Source organism: Carassius gibelio, chromosome B24 (genome assembly GCF_023724105.1).
Source record: "Carassius gibelio isolate Cgi1373 ecotype wild population from Czech Republic chromosome B24, carGib1.2-hapl.c, whole genome shotgun sequence".
Taxonomy (NCBI): domain Eukaryota; kingdom Metazoa; phylum Chordata; class Actinopteri; order Cypriniformes; family Cyprinidae; genus Carassius; species Carassius gibelio.
Window position 1 is genome coordinate 9,331,233 of NC_068419.1, and position 18,691 is coordinate 9,349,923.

At 40.1% G+C, this 18,691-nt stretch overlaps 1 protein-coding gene across 2 annotated transcripts in view; it reads left to right on the forward strand.

Moving 5' to 3' along the window:
- Window positions 1-18,691, forward strand: part of LOC128013319 (zinc finger homeobox protein 4) — a 72,267-nt gene that overhangs the window by 43,543 nt on the left and 10,033 nt on the right. Inside the window, exons 5-8 of one of the 2 annotated variants that reach the window (XM_052596225.1) lie at window positions 12,922-13,038; window positions 17,362-17,495; window positions 17,997-18,197; window positions 18,541-18,658. In XM_052596225.1, coding sequence (XP_052452185.1) covers window positions 12,922-13,038; window positions 17,362-17,495; window positions 17,997-18,197; window positions 18,541-18,658 — 570 coding nt within the window. The remainder of the gene's footprint in view (window positions 1-12,921; window positions 13,039-17,361; window positions 17,496-17,996; window positions 18,198-18,540; window positions 18,659-18,691) is intronic. The other variant, XM_052596226.1, reaches the window with a different exon arrangement.

Consider the following 18,691-nt stretch of genomic DNA (forward strand, 5'->3'; position numbering starts at 1 on the left):
GAGAAAATGGGTGGATTGATGTGGCGTGAGACTGTCTGACATTCCTGCGTGAAAGGATCATCTAACAGCTGAAGCTCGTAATCCAGCCCTGTTGATAGAAAGACATCTCTCGGACAACCTTGGCCATGTTCGAGAAGAGCTGTCCCAAAGGCCCCAAGAAATCGCTCAGCGACATCCTTTATTAAGGTATTTCCAGTAGAAACAGGAAGTTTGCGTGACACATGAGAGATTTTTTTTTTATGTTAACATGTTTACGTCACAGACCTGAACTGTGATTTGCTAGTCAGTCCCAGGTTTTTTGTTAGTCTTCAGTTAACAAGCTAACAGCTTAGCCTGCTACCTTTATAATAACACAGAATGGCTAAGAAAGGATTCTTTTGGTTAGCTATAACCATTTATTTTGATAAGTTGACATTATGACATAGCATCATGAATATTTCAGTCTTGAAGAGTTTGGAAACCTTATTTTTGAAATCTTCGTTTTTTTTTCTCGAGGTCTTTAAAAGATTCTGACCACCTTCCTCATTTCCTCCATGTTTCTTTCTTCCTCCTCTCCTCTCCTCTCGCCCCACCCTACTGGGAAAGCCATTAAGGCGTTGTCTCAAGCTTGTCAGATCATGGCCAGGCAGAGGGGAAATATTCCATCTGAGCGGCACACTGTCTTCAAGTGCTGCAATTAAGAGTGTTAGCATGCGGCCACGGTCCTGTCTGACTGTGAGGGGACAGGGGGGGTCGTCAGGCCCGTGTGACCGAACACACACATGGCTGGAAGCGAGCAACCCTGTCCTCCCCGATATGACACCGCCGCTCTGTTTGATAAAGGAAAACAGACGATTTGTACAGAAACTCCAGCGAGTGCAGAGCCAATGAGACACTCTTGTGGGTCAAGTGCTGCATTTGCATTTTGATGGGATGTTATCGAGTAATTAATGCACTAGTCAGAATGTATTACCCCAGGAGTGAATTGAAAGGTTCATTACCAAATCGCCCTCACTCCAGGAATAGGTATTTCTCCAGGCGTTTGCCTCTGACATGTTGTTCTTCTCTCTCTCTCTCTCTCTCTCTCTCTCTTTCTCTCCCTCTCTCTCTCTCTCTCTCTCTCTCTCTCTGTCTCATCGTGGCAGGCTGTAGAGGTGAACAGTGGCTCTTAATAAGGGCATTCACTTTGGAGAGCGCTCGTCATAGTAAATGTCCACATCAGGGCCTTGCCTCCTTGTCACTTTAATTGCTTCTGGAGGTTCTTAATAGGCCAGTCTTCATCAGCCCAGGCCATGTTGTGAATAACATGGGCATTTGAGGAATTCATGCTTAATAAAAGGGACCCAATTTATAAAAATGGAGTGCATTGTTTACAAAGCACACACCAAGAACTCTCCACGTTACGATTTTCCATTAGAGGAAGATGAAAATGGGCTGGGTATTGCCAGCTATGTCACAATACAAATATATCAGTATATGGAAATATTAAATATTATTAGTATTAATAATATTTAGATAATAAATATTCTTAAATATTACAGAATTCCAGTAGTTATATAAATATCTATATAGAAATCTATATAGAGTTCATTTGCAAAAACACATAACTCTGTTTTTTATTTACAATAAAAAAAAAAAAAAAAATTTATGTTATCATGTTTTCATTGTGTTCTGTGTTAGTTTGCTGTATTTGTTTTACTTATTTTTTTTAACCTAAACAAAATAACCCAAATGCAGTTTGATTGACATCAACTGGAATTCACAGTCAAAAAACAAGATTTTTGAAAATAGTTAAAAACGGAGTTATCTGTCTTTGCAAATGAACCCTTCAAATATAAAATGTCATGGCAATTATGGATAAATAGCCAACATTAAAATTCATTGCTGTTTTGTCTAAATATATTAAAAATGAAATCATTCAAATACATTTTTGTGTATTTTAGGCCATACAAAATTTACAAAAAAAATATTTTGAAATTCGCTTAGAAATAAATTGAACAGATATTTAATTATTATTTAATTATTATGCTTTTTGAATTAATTAAATTATTTGTGTTTTATACAAATCTAAAATATGGGTAATGAGCATGCACAGAAAAATATACATCAGCCTATTCAAAAAAAAAAAAAAAAAAAAAAAACCTTTTACTGATAAGCTGGGCATCCCAAAGATATACAATGATTCCAGTCTTGATGTATAATGCATAACCTTTATGTACTACAGTAGAGCTTGAGATAATTCTCAAAGTACATTGCGACTGAATAAACTTAACAGCTGGGTGTATACCACCACCTAGTGTGTATTACAGCTGAATGTATGCCATTACTATAGTTTATAATACACATCTAATTTCTCTCTAGCCTCACTTATTTGGCCCCCCTCTCTCTGCTGCCAAAACCAGCAGCGTACAGAGGGAAATTTGAGTGTGCTATGAGATTAAAGGCTGAAATCAGGGCCTTGTGAGCAATCATCAATTCCCAAGAACATTCTTTCATCTTCCATTCTTCCACCCTAATGCTAACGGTTTCATGTCACAACATTGTTGTTGCTTTTATCATCCTATAATAACTCTCCTGCAAAAAAACGGGAGGGAGAATGGAAGAAAAAGAGGCTAAGAGAGGCCTGTTCTTTCTCTGCCATCACTGTAAATTTACACAAGGCCCTTTTGCTGTCACTGGAGCAGTTCCTCTTATATTAGCGGTCTTGTCTTTGGCCTGGGTTTAAACCAAGATATATTACACTAAGACATTTATAGCCATTGTTCTGTTTTCCATAATGAAATCAAGCATTGTTTCCTGCCTCACATGTTATTTTGAGCCTAATAGTCTCAGCGGGTGCGAGTGTGGTGTCTGATTTGTGCGTTGGGGACAAAATGGGGACCTGGTAGGCTCGCAAATCCCCGTCTTCCATCATCCGGCTTGTCCGTCAGCAGTGCATCAACGGCACCAAACTGCAACCCATCTCCCGACCCATCAGCAGGTCTCACAGGCCAGTGAATTCGAGCCTTTTGTTCCCACTTGGGCTGATAGGAATGAGGAGGTAGACCACGGAAAAGCAGAGCAATTTTCTGCTATTTAAGCTTGGAGAGATGGGGCTTCTTGGGAAGCGCGCGTGTGTGTAAAAGGCGTTTGGAGGGGAACGAGTTTGTATGGAGTCACTGGATGAGATTTTTTAGATTTAGGCATGCATGGAATTGGGGGTGAGATAATCGAGGATGTGAAATTGAAACCTGTCGGCTAGCAATGCTGTCCTTTACCCCAACACCACACTCACACACACAAAAAAAGTCTGCCTTTGCGTTCATATGTGATTCTCAATGAAAAGCGCTTTGTAAACTACATAAAACTTTTTAGACTTGTTTGTCCACCTTCCCAGTTCTCAATATATGCAACCTATACTAGGTTACTGCACACTATATAGTCCTTGCTAGACCAAATCATTGAGACACACTAATAGAAACTGATGTGTAATTGCCTTAAAAACAATGGCAGAGTTAATTACCTAAAAATGAGAGAAAAGACAAACATATGCAGTGCCGTCTTCCCTGTAGCTATGTCAACAAAGCCGCTAAGAGAGCTCCTTATGAAGTATGTCATGTTGTATTATTTTAATTACTGTTTGTCAGTGTAATTTTGCTTAAACTTGTTTTTTTTTTTGTCTTTTACCCCAGGTTATAAAATGTTATGTGGGTGCTTTTTATTAATCTAATTTATTTGCTCGTCAAGCGAGCCATGTGATGACCGACTTCCTGCCTCCAATGACAATTGCAAACAGTAGTCTCCTTTTAAAGGTATAATCACCCATCTCTTCTAATTAGGGGAAGAATGTGCACTAGATACAAAGGGCTCTGTGAGGATGCAGCCCCGAGCAAGCGATAACTCCCATGCCTCACCGCAGCCTGATCTGGGATCGGCTTTTGGAGGCGGTATCTGACATTAGATTAAGGGAGGTTATTTGTGGAGGGGGGAGTTACTCAGGTTACATTCCTTTAAGGGAAGTGGCTGGCCGGCTGGCACCCTGTCTTCATTTCACAGGCTGGTAAAGTGAGCAAGGCCCTCTCGTATTATTCACCGGGGCAGGCTGATCGAAGCTCGGCTCGATAGCACTAAACCAGCTCATGCTCCGAAGATTTGTCTTACAAAACCTTGAAAACTGCTCTGAACATCCATACATTGATTTTTGTTGGCGGGGATCTCCGGGGCTTTCATGTAGAGGCAGGATCCATGCAGGGATGAGGAGAGGGCTTCCCCCTTCACCAGAGTGTGCCGGCAGAGCGGGGGGATTCCGTTTCAGTAACCCGGCCGAAGGAATTTAAAACACACAGGGCTACTAGAGCCACAGCACCCTGTTATGCTAAAGCCTGCTAAACACACACATACTTCAACACCTTTTATATCTAAAAACTCCATATACAGTATTGTAGTAACTATTGTAAAAAGCTTGCAAGATTGGAGAGAAGAAGAGAAACAAAAACTGAACTGTGCTGTGTGCCTACTTTTGGAAAAATGCAAGGCCACTCTTCTACGTCTTCTTAGCATCTAAGCAGATCTATTTCCTGTGGAAATTTGTTTGCAACCCAGAGTTAAAACAATATGTCTTAATGTCTTAGAAGAGTGACTTCTTCTTCATATTTGTGACTGTATATCTCACAATTTAAATTTGTCTCGCAATCTAGCTTCATATCGTGCGATTTGAATTTATATAGAACAATTTGAATTTATATCTCTCAATCTGACTTAACATCTCGCAATTTAAATTAATATTTAAAAAAAAATGTTTTTTCTTTGTTTATATATCAACAATATCTCTTGTTGATGTGACTTTTTACTCATAATTTTGATTTTGTATCTCTTAGTTTTTCAAAATATTTCTGAATATTATTTGTTAATTTAAACTTTATCTCACAATTTTTGTTTTCTCAGAGGTGGAAACAGGCTTTTATTATTTTCCTTTATTCTCCCTTGTTCTCTATCTCTTTCTGCCTCTTTCCCCCTCTCCTTCAGTATTAATTCCTGTGCCTTTGATGTGATAAGGAAGTGTTAAATCAAAGTGAGGCCTAATTACATATCTTGGGACCGGCTGGTTGTAAGGCATTGTTCATACTGTTAGAAAGACGGGTGGCAGCGAGAGCGTGTGTAAGGGGAGGGCTCCACGCGTGTGTGCGTGTTTCTGGCTGGCAGCTGCCAGCATGTGTGCCACCTGCTATACATCTCACCATTAGCATAATCACTCTCCGGCAAATGGCAATAATAGTGTCATGCACCTCTGTGTAATTGCTGCTGTCATAATATGTGCCTGACGATTGTGTTTCCTGACTCGACATGGAGGGAAGCAAAGATCTCTGGTGCCACATTCACACTGAAGTGCCTTTGATCTGAGCCCCGGGAAGGACATCCCTCTTTTAGTCATTTGAAAGCACCTTATCAGATGCAAATCACAGGTAACCACGGTTACTTTCTGCATCACAGATTACAGATTGTTAAAACTGTAAACATGCACATGCTTGATTTGTGCTGTCTATACATTACACAAGATAATCTTGCTTTTCCAGGCAAAACTAGTTATTAAAGAAGGCAGGAGATGAAAAAGACCTTCTCTGAGAAATTTCAGTCTTGTCTGACACTGATGTTTTACATAATTAGTCCACTCACATTTTCCTTTAAGGGACAGCTAAGGCAAGAAGATGAATAGCTAATGATCGCAAAGGCCAGGGGCGGTGAAGTCAGAGCGTGAGTGACAGCCGCCTTAGCCATTGTGACGAGCTCAGACTCTAATTGGGCCTGAGTCTGTTGGTGAAGGAAAATGGACGAATCGGGAAGGGAGGTACTGGGGGGTGAACGTCACAAACAGCGGACAAGCTAAACAGGAATTCTAATGGATTGCGTGCTCAGCTTGCTGACACCTCATTGCAGCTAACATTGCAAAATTTTGCAAGGGTGGCAAAAATTATACATTTACTAAGACGATGCATGCATGTATTTTTCTCTCAGTCGGGGTGTGGGTTGTGGTTAGCCACGCCATTGTTTGATGTATGGCGACGAAATCAGGTGCGTGTTTGTGTAATAGAAATGGATGGAGGTATCGTTTTGAACGTTTGGTTTCTTTTTCATTATTCATGTACCCTTTACCTTTTTGACATTCTGACATTCAAGGACGCAAGCCTTGGTCTTGGATGGTGGATTATAAATTCTGAGCAATCCCTCCGCTAATCGTTCAGAGCAGGAGGAAAACACACTGCCTTTTTAAAGCATCTGTGTCTTAAACTGTCATTGATTAAATGTTAACTGATATACTCCAGTTGGCAATCTTGTTAGAGCTTCCAGTAGCCAAGATAGACAGTTTAGAGTCCTGGCTGATCAATATTACAGATAAAGATTTCATCCATCAATGAGCTCCCAAAACAAAAGGTGTCTGTTACCTGATTAGGTCGGCCAGAATGTCTCTCCCCCTCCGGACTGCCGACGCAGCACAAGGAGTTCCATTCGATCGGCTTCAAACATGGAGCCCATGTAATTACAGCACCAAACAGTTCCGCAGATAACATGCCTTTGACTTAGCTCCGGATAAAGGTTAATCTCCCTCTGTCTGTCCGGCGAGATGGGTCTGGGCTTTATATATTTATTTAAGTCCTCCGCTAAGGCCAGGGCCAGGGGCTGTTAGCGTGGAGCCTGGGAGGAAAGAGTTAGAACCTCCTGCATACCAATGCCAGCACAAATGACTGAATCGATGGCGGAATGGCCACTGCTGTTTAAGAGTATCAATAAATGTTCCCTTATTTCCTCCTCAATGGCTAAGTGTTGTAGTTAAAAGTCCAACAGATGTCTTAATTGAAAGTTAATTTTAAATCAATGCAGAAAGTCATTTAAATATTGATCACGCTCTTTTGACTCAAATTGTATGTGGACCGCCCGGGCCCAGCATAATTCGCCCATCGTTCCTCTTTTTTTTTTAAAAACAACTTTGTTCAAATTCAATCAATACGCCACAATTAGTAAGTTGTGAAACTGCCATTGACACTTCCTAAAGGCCTACAGGCAATTTCATTGTCTTTTGTGATGCAGAAACAATGTCTCCTTAATTACAAAGTACATTTATGGCGTTTTAATTGTGTTGGGTTATCGTAAAATCAAACAGAAGATCTCTCTAATGCAAAAACTTCATGTTTGAATGCCTTCCTGTCCCTTATTTTAGGTTCAAGGCAATTAAAGAGACTTATGGGCCCCCGAAAGCAGGGCATCTGCTGTACTTCTGATTTTCTCTGTATCAGGCAAATGGAGGCAAGAACGGGGAAAAAAATAGGGAGAGAGAGAGAACAGGGAACATTGTCAGAGGCCTCTGTCTATCAGGGTAATCTTATTTATTTAAAGCATATGTCTGCTGGTACTCCTTTGTCAGGGTCTATTAGGGGGCAGTGCAGCCCATATGACATTGTTTAGCAAGTAATGAAATGGACATTTTTTGCATGTTTTTATAGAGTTGGAAGGGAGTGCACATACTCATTCATTTCCCTCGATGGATGCCATCTCCTAGCCATCGCTGCAGATCGAGCTGCACGGCTATTGTCAGGCCTGTTACCATTCAGAAATGTGGTCTGAGATTTTGCCTAATTAGATGTGGCCACGGAGAACTTTGTTTCTAAACCCCTCAAGGAATTCGCCAAACGTTAGCATGGCCACTGTAACCTGTAAATGACCCCTGTTTTGATCGATCATAATAACTTGCTTATGGAATTTGCTATTGTAGTCAGTTTTGGTACTTTCCAGTCCACGGTTTTCCCTCTGTCTTTTCTTTTCGAAGGATGATGCAGCTCTCTGTGTATATTTGAAAAATCTGCATGCATGCCAGACCGCTTTTTCAGTCGTCTGTGTCTCCTCGCTATGCGGTCAGGGGTTTGGCTGAGGCTTTCTGGGTTTCCAGAGCAGACCTGCACAGGGGTGACAGATAGGTCTTATTCGTCTGATAGAGTTGAGCAAGAAAATAGATCTAGAGCTGGTTACTTCATTAGGTTCTCTCATTGATTGAACCTCCTGCTGAAGTGATGCTGCAGCCTCCTCTGATAACTGCTGGTAATAGAACAAAATGAATTCTTATCACAGAGATTGGAAAGGCCATTAACCCTGGCCCCCAGTGCTTTTCAGACGTCACAGACAGGAAGCCGTGCGGTGCGCGGGAGGAAAAAAAACGCCATGCTCCGTCTGAACCGAGGTCATGTTGGCGGCCGTGTGTGAAATTTCCAGCCCTTTTGGCTCCTGTGTAGATGAAATGACTACCCGGGCAGATGTTTATAATCATGTCCTGAATAAATATTGGATGGAGAATGATAAAAAAAGGAGAGAGAGAGCGAGAGCAAGGAGGGAGGGGGGAGAACGAAACGAGGAGGAATCTTTTTATATTATTTTCAAATATTAAAGTAAGCCCGGCCGCGGTGCCTCCTTTCTCCGGATGCCTCAGGTTATCCGAATGGCACGGACACAAAAAGCCTTTTTGTGTACGATGCAGGTGTTTGGGGTTTGTCTGTAGAAACCTTTGAAGATGCATTCTTTAAAAGATTTAATGCTAGTTATTTGGAAGCATTAATATCCCTTATGCGGGCGAGTGCAGAAACAGAGGTCTGCAGAAATGAAGGGGGAAATTTGTGTTGGTGCAGCAAAAGCAGAAGCTTTAATCTTCATCATGTTTCTTCATTTGATGGAGGTGATTAATGGTTTAGAGTGCTGGTGGCATAGGAAAACTTTCTTGGATGAAAGTAACTGACAGCAACAAAAGACATTTTCTGACTGCTGATGCATAAGGTGTACTGCAGTGGAAGTGTGCTTGTCTCAGAGAAAAGTGACCGTATGAAGTAATGAACACTCTTTATTTAGTCAAAAATTCGATATGAAATATTCTTTGCATTATTAGCAAACAAGTGCCAAAGGACCACTATTATACATGGTTGCTTGATGTTCTTACAAATGGGCTTTTTGCAGTGAAATTCAAGGATTTTAAAAATGACATACTGTAAAATATTAGACAAGAACATTTTTCACCAATTATCACAAAACCTTTTGGTTAATACCCAGTCTACTTGGACGTCTCCACAGGTCCCTGCAGCAACAGTGTGAATGTGCAGAGCAGCTTTCTTGTGTCTCCCAGCAGCAGCAGCAGCGCTGTGAAGGGAAACGGGCCCGCTCTCCGCGTGGATGTTTAGTATTTTAGACATGGTACATTAACGGCATCTGGTTAAGATCTAAATGCTTGTTAAATACACTGAAATTTGGAAAAAGAAGGGAGCTAGAAAAAAGATTTGAGTAGGGGGGAAGGTGGATCAACAAGTCAGTAAAGCTTATTATCCTGAAAGTATTACAACTGGCCCTTAACAAAGTAGTACAGGGTTTCGAGTTTCAAAGATTCCTTTAAAACGGAGCGGCTCAAATGAAAACCATGGGGCAAAAGAATGTGACATCATGAAAACCGTGGGCAGCTCAGAGCCAACCTGTGGTGTGCAGGGAAATTAGTGTTCCTTACACCTCAACAAGACGAGACAGTCCAGAGATCATAATTACAGCCAGATTGCTTTTTCACAAAGGCTGAAATCAGTAAAATTATAAGAAATGACAATCATATGGAAAACTTGTTTTTTATTATTATTACGAATAATAACAGTTTAATTTTTAGTTTAAAATTAATAGTTTATTATTATTATTATTATTTAATTACACATATATATATATATATATATATATATATATATATATATATATATATATATATATATATATAAAAATTGTAAGTTTGCAAAACTGCAATCTGGGTTTAATTAATTTAAAGTAATACTACCATTTATGATTACCTAGCTTCAATGAGTTCTTTATTATTCTTTGTTGAGATCCATAAATAAACCGTGAGTCTTAAGGTGGAGGTGAGGGACACATTTTAATGAGCGCAATCATTTTTGGGGGTACCCACAGCTGTGTACGGTGGGTGTCTCTTTTACTGGCTGGATAATGACCGGACTGAGGTGTTATAGTCCCCAGGAGGAGAGAGATGGAGCAGCCTGCCCTCCACGTCCGTCATTACACTCTCTCTATACCGGACAGACCCGGCACTTTAATCAAAAGAAGGTGCTGGCCGTCAAATTTATACATTTCCATGGGTTTCTTTTCTGTTTTTCTTTTTGTAGGTATGGTAGTTATGTGAAGAGAACTGGTACATTTTGATGAGGCCAAAACACAGCATTGCTTTAATTGCGACGCCTTCTTGACCCCGGTCTCCCTCCAGCGTGCCGATCATCCCACATCAGAGCAGGTCTCACGGGAGACTGGCGAACAGAGAGTCGTCGGAGATGTGTGGTTGATGTGTTTGTGGGTTTCGCTTGAAAGGGATGGCGGGGGCAGTAAAAGTTGTCTATGGCTCTGCTGTTTGCGATTAAGTTTGATGGGCAGAAAGTATGCCGAACCCCCCTCGCACCCCTTCAATGCTGCTGACATGCTGCCTCTGTAAAGCATTCAGATTACTCAAACTGTTGCCAGGGTCAGGCGCGGGGCAGACACCGCTATGATGTATAGGAAAGCATGTCTGGGAGTTTCTCGCGCTCTTGAAATGCATACCAGAAAAACTGCAGAACACCCTGCTAAAAGACGAGGGAGCGAGAGAGGACAGTGGAAGGAAAGAGAGAAAAAAAATGCCGTCTGATGAGACCCAGATGATAGCGACCCATCCTTTTCTTCTCTTATTCCTTCTGTTACTACCTTCATAATTCGCCCTTTTCTTTTTCGTGACACTCCATGTTTTATTAATGCATTCCACGATCGCCTTAAAAATTTGATGCCCCCCCGAGGTATAGATGCTCACTAGCACTTTGACACTTCATTTCCCAGCTAGGGGGACTGGGTCAGTAAATCTAGCCGACTGAAGAGAGTGCCTCATGCTGCAGGAGGGAGGAGGAGAGGGGGCGAGAGAAGGGGGAGGTGCCAAAGCCTGCCCCCTGTACCCTTAGGGTGTGACATTGTGCTGTGGTGTTTGTGTATGAGTGTGCGTGTGTGTTTGTGTGTCTCTTTTATTAACCGACCTGAAATCTGGTCATGATCACAGACATCCAGCTGGTCCTAACCCCCATCTGCCTACTGAAGCAGAGCACTCTCTCTCTCTCTCTCTCTCTCTCTGATTAGCCCTCTGTCCTGACACTGGCTTAAGCTCTGTCCAGAGCTCCTTTGCCCCACAATGCCACCTTCCCTCATAACACACACCCCTAGTCCTGCCTCCACTGCAAATGAAAGGAAGTGAGGCACACAGAGCGTGAGACATACTTCATGCAATGAAATGTTTACATTTGACGTGTAGCTTACTGATATGTTGTTAAATTATTTTTAATGGCTGTATTTTTTAGATTATTTTTTATTTTACTTAGAAGTTTTTAAATTTAGCGTCAAGATAATTGTGGTTGAATAAATATTGCAATCAAATTCACTGTATGGTTAGGTAATTAATTGGGTTTTGTAATTATATTTAATATTTTCTAAAAACGAAATTACATTATATTGTCAGACAAAAAACGTGGAATAGACTACAGTGAGTGTAGTCAAAGACGTTTTTTTATGTCATTTTTGAGGATGCATTTCTGCATAGTCATTTATATATATTTAAAATATTTTTTTATAATACTTTATAATTTGTTATAATTATTATCGAATTTAGTAGTAGTAGTGTATACATAAAAAAAACCCTGTATATTCATGGAAAAGACACCACGGCATCTTCTATCCTAAAGCACAAACGCTGCAATTTATGCCATTTATTTTTGTAGAAATGCAGCATGTACATCTAAAGATACCCCTCAACTGTCTTAACATACACACACACACACACACACACACAGACAGTGCCTTTGTTTCAGGATGTATTAGAACACACCGTCACCGCATGTGCGCCAAAATAGCAATTTTTGCAGCCGGCTGCCAGCAGTGACAGGAGATATTTCATCCTGTTGTCAGAATATTATTAATAAAACATCAGGACTAGAGTGCAGCACAATTTTTCCTTTCAATCACTCCCAGCATCTGCCATAAAAATTTCATGCTGTATATAATTTCCACTTAATGTATTGCACTTAAAACATCGGTGCCAGCGCCGTGTGGGGAGTTTTAAAGGGTTAATTATATCATGTATCCGCAGAGTCGCTCTGCTTACCAAACAATGACTTGAGTGATTGTATGCAAATATACCAGTGACCTTTTTGCCTCCCCGTGGTCAATTTATATGGTTATTAAGGTTTTATAAAATGGATGAGCGCAGCACTTTGAACGCCATTTTCCTGCCTCATGTTGTCCTAATTTATTTCATTTCTCGCGGGGTCTTCCGAAATATGTTTATTTCTTCCCCTCGCTCTCTGTCTCTCTCTCTCTCTCTTTCTTTCTTTCCCTGTCGTGTGCCGTGTGATGGAAGCTGCATGGGGTGGAGGGGGAAAGACAGGAGTGGTTATCTGGCATTACTCAGCCTGCTAAAAATTCATTAAAATGTGACATCAGCGCAGTGAGAGACAAATGCTCTCTGGATGAAAGGGAACAGTAGGCCTTTCAGGGATTAGAGGCACACGGCCTCGACCTATCACCTAACAGCATAAACAGATTAATCCACTGGCAGTACTGCAAAGATACACAGAATTATTAAACACGAGGGGGGGTGGGCTGATTGAGCTTACAGAAAAATTTCCATGTAATCTGCCCAGTGCTAACAATCTGGAGAGGTGTGTGAAGAACATTCATATTTCAGAGTGTCCCGGGTTCAATGAAACCAGATGGACCCCACTGCACCAATGTCTTGTGGTATATTTTGTAAACACACACACACACACACACACACACACACACACACACACGCACACCAAACATGGCAGACGATTCAAAAGCAGTCGCCCTAACCTCTAGTGGGTAACCAAGTGCCCTTCCTGTGTTCAATTGTAGAAGAACCAGGTGAAGACAGCGAGGAATCACCACAAGCCTCCTCATTGGCCGCGGCCGAGGACAAAGTCTCAAGCAAGAGGGACGCCATAGAAGGCAACACAACAGAGAAGGACTCCAGTAAGACCTTTAGTTTTGGTCTTTTCTTTTTCCCTGGTACCCTCTCTCCTGTGTCACTTAGTCACTAACACACACTGCTCCTACCTGTTTTGCTCTTCTGTTCTCTTCCAATGGGGCTTTCCCTGTTACTAACAGCTGCATGTGTGGGTTGCATGTGAATGCTATCAGTAGCCTCCCGCTGACCCATTTTAATCATAGCCATCTGATAGCAGAGATGTGGATAAAGGCAAAGAATATTCCGCAGTGACCACCAAGATTATTTTTTTTAATCAAATCAGTTTGTGCGCTTGTAATTTTTAAGCGCCTTTCATTAATCTTTGCTGTTCTTGCGATTCCTCTGATGACATATTAATTTTGTAGAAGCATAGGATTAGATAGCGCTCGACTGTATAGTTTTGTAACCTTTCTTTTTAATTCAAGCAGTGCACCACCTATCAGAGCTCATTGTCCTCGAACTGCAGATCTGCGTACACGTCTGACTGGTAGCACATTAGCAAGGGCAACAATCCTTACAAAACAGCGTTGTGTTGAGATCAGGAAACAGCCCCTGGAGCTAGCATCTGGCATCACTACCTAAGGCTCCGTTATATTTGATTTGCCAAATAAGAATTCATATGTGCTTTTTTATGTATGAGATGGAAATATATGGTCGAAATGAATATTACATTAGGCGTCTTTTCATGCACACCATACCTAGCTACATAATGTTGGGTTCAATGGAGCAGAGGAAATGCTGAAACAGGACAGAGCCTATTAGTTTAGCCAGTCGTTTATCTTTTATCCATATAGCCATGACAGGCTTGTCTGAGGCAGCTCGTACTCAATGCATTTACATGACCTATTACATGCGGCGTCATTCAACGCTGCGGTCAAGATGCAGATCCTACTTAAACTAGCATTCTTAAACCTTTATATGAATATACACATGCTAACTTTTGTGATCGATGGTGTGTTTTATTTTTTCAAGGCTGCAGTATTTAACTTGAAAAAAAAAAAAATATATATATATATAAATTCTAATCCATTACTTTGAGAAGCGGTCAGGATGGGTTGCTCTGTTGAACCCACGTGTTAAATGTGATTTTGGGCCAAAGGAATAAATCCCTAATGTGGGTTTGCATTTAAAACACCAGACACCTGCATGTTAAAGATTATACATAGAGATATTCACAATATTCATCTTCACAGGCAGCATCTTTCATAACATCCCATTTATTTTGTCATTTTAATCTAGTGTCACTGTGGATTAATTATAATCCAAACTGCATTTCCCATGCAAATGTCTTAATCTGGATCAACTCCAGATTACTTTGTGCTCTGTTTAGATGTAGCATGGAAGCATGTCAGTGTGTTGGCTTTAGGCTAAAGGGATAATTCAGCAAACACAAGCAAAGATGAAAATTAGCTTGTCATTATTGCTAAGAACATTTTCTGCATACCTGCTGTAAATTAGCAGGGAAATTAAATATTGTTTTCAAATCAGCTCCTTATGAAATTTAAAACAGTTCAGCTGAATTAAATAAAATGCAAGACGGATCAAATTCTGCATATTTACCATTAGCATTTGCATGTTTCCAGCTCAGAAATGAACATTTATTCAATTTCTGTCTTTCTAGATATTTGATTAAAATAAATTAAAAGTATTTGCATATTTCATTGAAGCCCTACAGCTATGATTTCTGTTACTGACTTAATCAATTCAGAGAGTCCTGTAGGATTTGCCAAATATGACATCCGTCGGTTTACGCCTCGTCTGAAGTGCGATGGCAAAGCTGATGGACTCAAATGTCTTATTTTTTGCTAGAGCACAGAGAAAGCGGGGCTGCTCTGTGCAAGCCGAGAATTTAGAGTGTGGTATTCAAATGTTATCTGCTGAACTGTAGGTCACACTAATGCGTAACCTTAACCTCTTGTCCTTGTAAATCACTAAAGTTCTCGGAGCGTCCCAGGGTCCTGCTTTATTTATTGCCCTGTCACCTCAGCCAGACTGGCTGGACTGAAGACCAGTAAATTGAAAAGTAAATTTATGATGCCTTTATCAAACAAGTCCTGTGTAATTGGCGTTTGCAGTGGAAATACGTTTTTAAATAAAATAGCTTGTCATATATAAGCACAGTACTATTTTGCTGATTTTTCGAAGTAAGGCTGAGCTACTTCTGTTTTTGTCTATATGAAATTTTAGTCGTGTTAGATTGCATTTTGAGAACATTGAAAATTAACAGGACTAGAAATGGCCTCTCTCTTAGTGAGGGACATTAGATATATAACATTAGCAAGGTTTTTGTCGTTTGGTTGAATTATCAGAGGTGTTTAAAGAAGGCTTGCATAGGATGCGTGATTTTCAAAATCCAATTGACAGTTGTAAATAAAGATGGGTGGCCAGTCTACGGCTCTGGTCCCTGTAATGCAAACAGCTTGACTGTCATAAATCACCGTTTGATTTATCTAATCAAGCAAGGTCCTGCTTCTCAAAGACATTTGTCATTTGGATGAGAAGGGGGGGCTGTAGTGTCACAATTATTTTCTCTATTGCTTCATTGCACTGTGTGTGTGTCTGTAGACAAAGAAAAAGGGCATTCTCATTTACTGTGAGATACAGACTACACAAAGAGTCTAGCCATTGAGTCCTGACACAATATTACAAAAACATAAAGACAATTGTGTGTAGATATTTTATAGAGAGAGAGTATGTATATATATCTTTAGAATTTTTTTAAATAGTTAATTCAGTTGACTACTCAGCAAAGCCTTGTGTACAGCAGACAATGTGTTTGGTAATATTAAATGCTGCAAAAGCATTTCATAAATTTCTGTCCCCATTTCTTTTCTGAGAGTCTAGTGTGTCCATCTGCAATGCACTTTAAATGTTTATGAAAGCTGAGAGTTGATTAAGAAAATAAATCATATAGATGAATCCTCATGTCGAGCAGATTAGCCCCCAGACCATACATTTACATTCAATATGATGGCAATCAGTGGAAGGGGCCTCATTGCATTGTGAAATGTGTATGCACCCACTTGTCCAGGAGTCGCCTCCTCACCCGGGAAACAATTTAGTTGCAGATTGACTGGAAGATGGCGAAAATTGAAAGTTAAAATTAGAAATCCTCGTAATAAACAGAGGGGGGAGAAAACAGTACAGCAATGAGATTGGGGAGCCTTGCAAATTAGGTTTTCTGTTTGTCATGAAATGCATGTGACATCAACCCCAGAAAAAAAGCAGCAAGGATATCAAGGAGAGAAAAAAAGATTACCTAGCTATTTGAGACTGCAGACCATACTCTTGATACTCTTGGAAATTTGTATTGTGCCCTTGTGTTTTTCCCCCCTCTTGTGTCACTTTCTTTGGCAGGCTAATATGTCAGGCTCCTGATATGTAAGACCACATTAAAATAAGTAGAATGCCTTGTAATGCCAAGAATTAAAATGCATCAACACGCAGGAGATATTGAAATATACTTTGAATAAATACAGAGCAGAAAAAATACTCTTTCCCTTTTTTTCCAACATCTTTTTCACCATCCATTTTGGATGACTGCTTTGCTAAGCTTTGATTCATAAGAGTAATACACACATTTAGCCTAGAGTGACCAGATTAGAGTGAAGAACAGCGAGCAGTGCTTTCTTTGTACACTGCATATGCAGCGGGAGGATAAATTGCATTGACTGAGGAGGCTGGGACACTGTCTGTATCTGAGGATACAGGGGTAATAAAAGATTTATCACTCTGTGCAGCATACTCTAAATACATCTGGGGGCTGATTTGCTGAACTGAGCTCAGCTGAAATGGAAATAACATGGCAACCCCCTCTAATACAGAGTGTGTGGCATGGATATTCAGGGGGATGCTGGGAATGGTGATTTGGCTGTCTGTATCCCCCAAATGAACTGCATAATGGTACCGTGACCTGCAAAGCAATAACAATGAATACAAACCTCTATTTATTTGCGAATATCTTAATTCGGTTGCTTTTGTGTATATAGATTTTTTTTTTTTTTGCTGGATCCTCTAGTATTCATGCTCAAAATCAATAAACACAATTTGTCTGCGGTGTAATTCAATTTAAATTCTTCTATAATTTCTGCTTTTTGAAGTCTTTTTTTCTTATTAAATATATGATGTCCATTTCATTTGCTACATAATCTCAGTCTCACATAATGTGGGTCGCCCCAATAACCTTTTATCAGATCTACATTCCTAACAATAAGCTTATGTTACTTAAATGTGCAGTCTTATTAAAGTGAGGGTCTGTCAGGAGATTTTCAGCAGCAGGAGTCCAGAATAAGCTTGTGACAGAAGATATCCTATCTGTTTATTCACAGGAATTAATACACTGGCTAAGGAAACCCTGGGGACTGCTACAGCAGGGAAGCGGTCGCTTCAGCAGGAGAAAGAAAATGACACTCCACCCAAGAGGCCCAAATCAGCGGAAGAGAAGACGCTGTCCAATGAACAGGTTAGTTACTTTGATCTGTTTGCAAAAATGGGACTTAATAACAAGACTGAGACTTATTTATTAATTAAATTCTTGGATTAGATTATATTCATTCACTTTTTAATTATATAAAAAGCACTGTCTGTCTGATACAGGGCTTACTGAACCTTTTCTGAAAGGACTATATTAAAACAGGCAGTGAGAAGTTGCAGTTTAAATGTACTTCATGTAATGAGGACCAAGCATAGTCTGAAATGGTTAATATCAACATCCTTTGTAATTTTCTGATTAGAAATTCCAGACATTCAAGTTAGTTAATTTACTTAGTTAGGTTTTTAATTAAGTTACATGAAATGAAAACTAAAGTGAATTGGAGGAAATTCGATTTTATAGACATTTGGAGTCTTGTTTTGTTTGGAATTAGATTTTCCTTTGGCATCATGTTGCAATGTCACTAATGTATAGACAGTCGAAGCAGTGCTGTAATGCATGGCAATATTATGATGAATTCTGTCTTTTCAGGTGCAGCAGTGCCCATACTGTAATTACAGTAACAAGGATGCAAACCGTTTACAGCTGCACATCATGTCACAGCATTCCATGCAGCCCATTATCAGCTGCCCCTTATGTCAGGATGTCCTCAGCAACAAGATTCATTTGCAGCTGCATCTCACCCACCTCCATAGCGTGGCTCCAGACTGTGTGGAGAAGTTAATTATGACAGTATGTGCAGCATTAATTTCCTTTAAATACAAATAATAAAAAAAAAACATTCCTAAGCTGTCAGCCTTACTAACTAGATAATACTCTGTCAGGGCTGGTAGGAAATAACTTGAATAAGCATTTCCCAGGCCTAGCGTATTCTCCAAAGCGTGTTATAAACTTGAAAGTTCTCCTCCTATAAAACCAAAAAGAGCAGTTTTGAAAAATATCTTTAGAAAGTATAAATCTACTTAATAATCTACTTTTTTTATTTTTATAGATCTGTTATTTGGATTAATATTTATGGTTATTGTTTATCTTATGGTCATTGGAATCTGTTAAGATGTATTTTTTTTTTCTTCAGGTTGCGGGCCAAGATGTTACAGTGCCCAATTCCTTGCTGTCTACATCATTACAAGACAAAGTCCCATCTTTGATGGATTCTTCAGCTGTTATCCCTGAGGGATCTGGAAAACCCATGGGTAAGCATATTTATGCAGCCACAGTGTCATCTG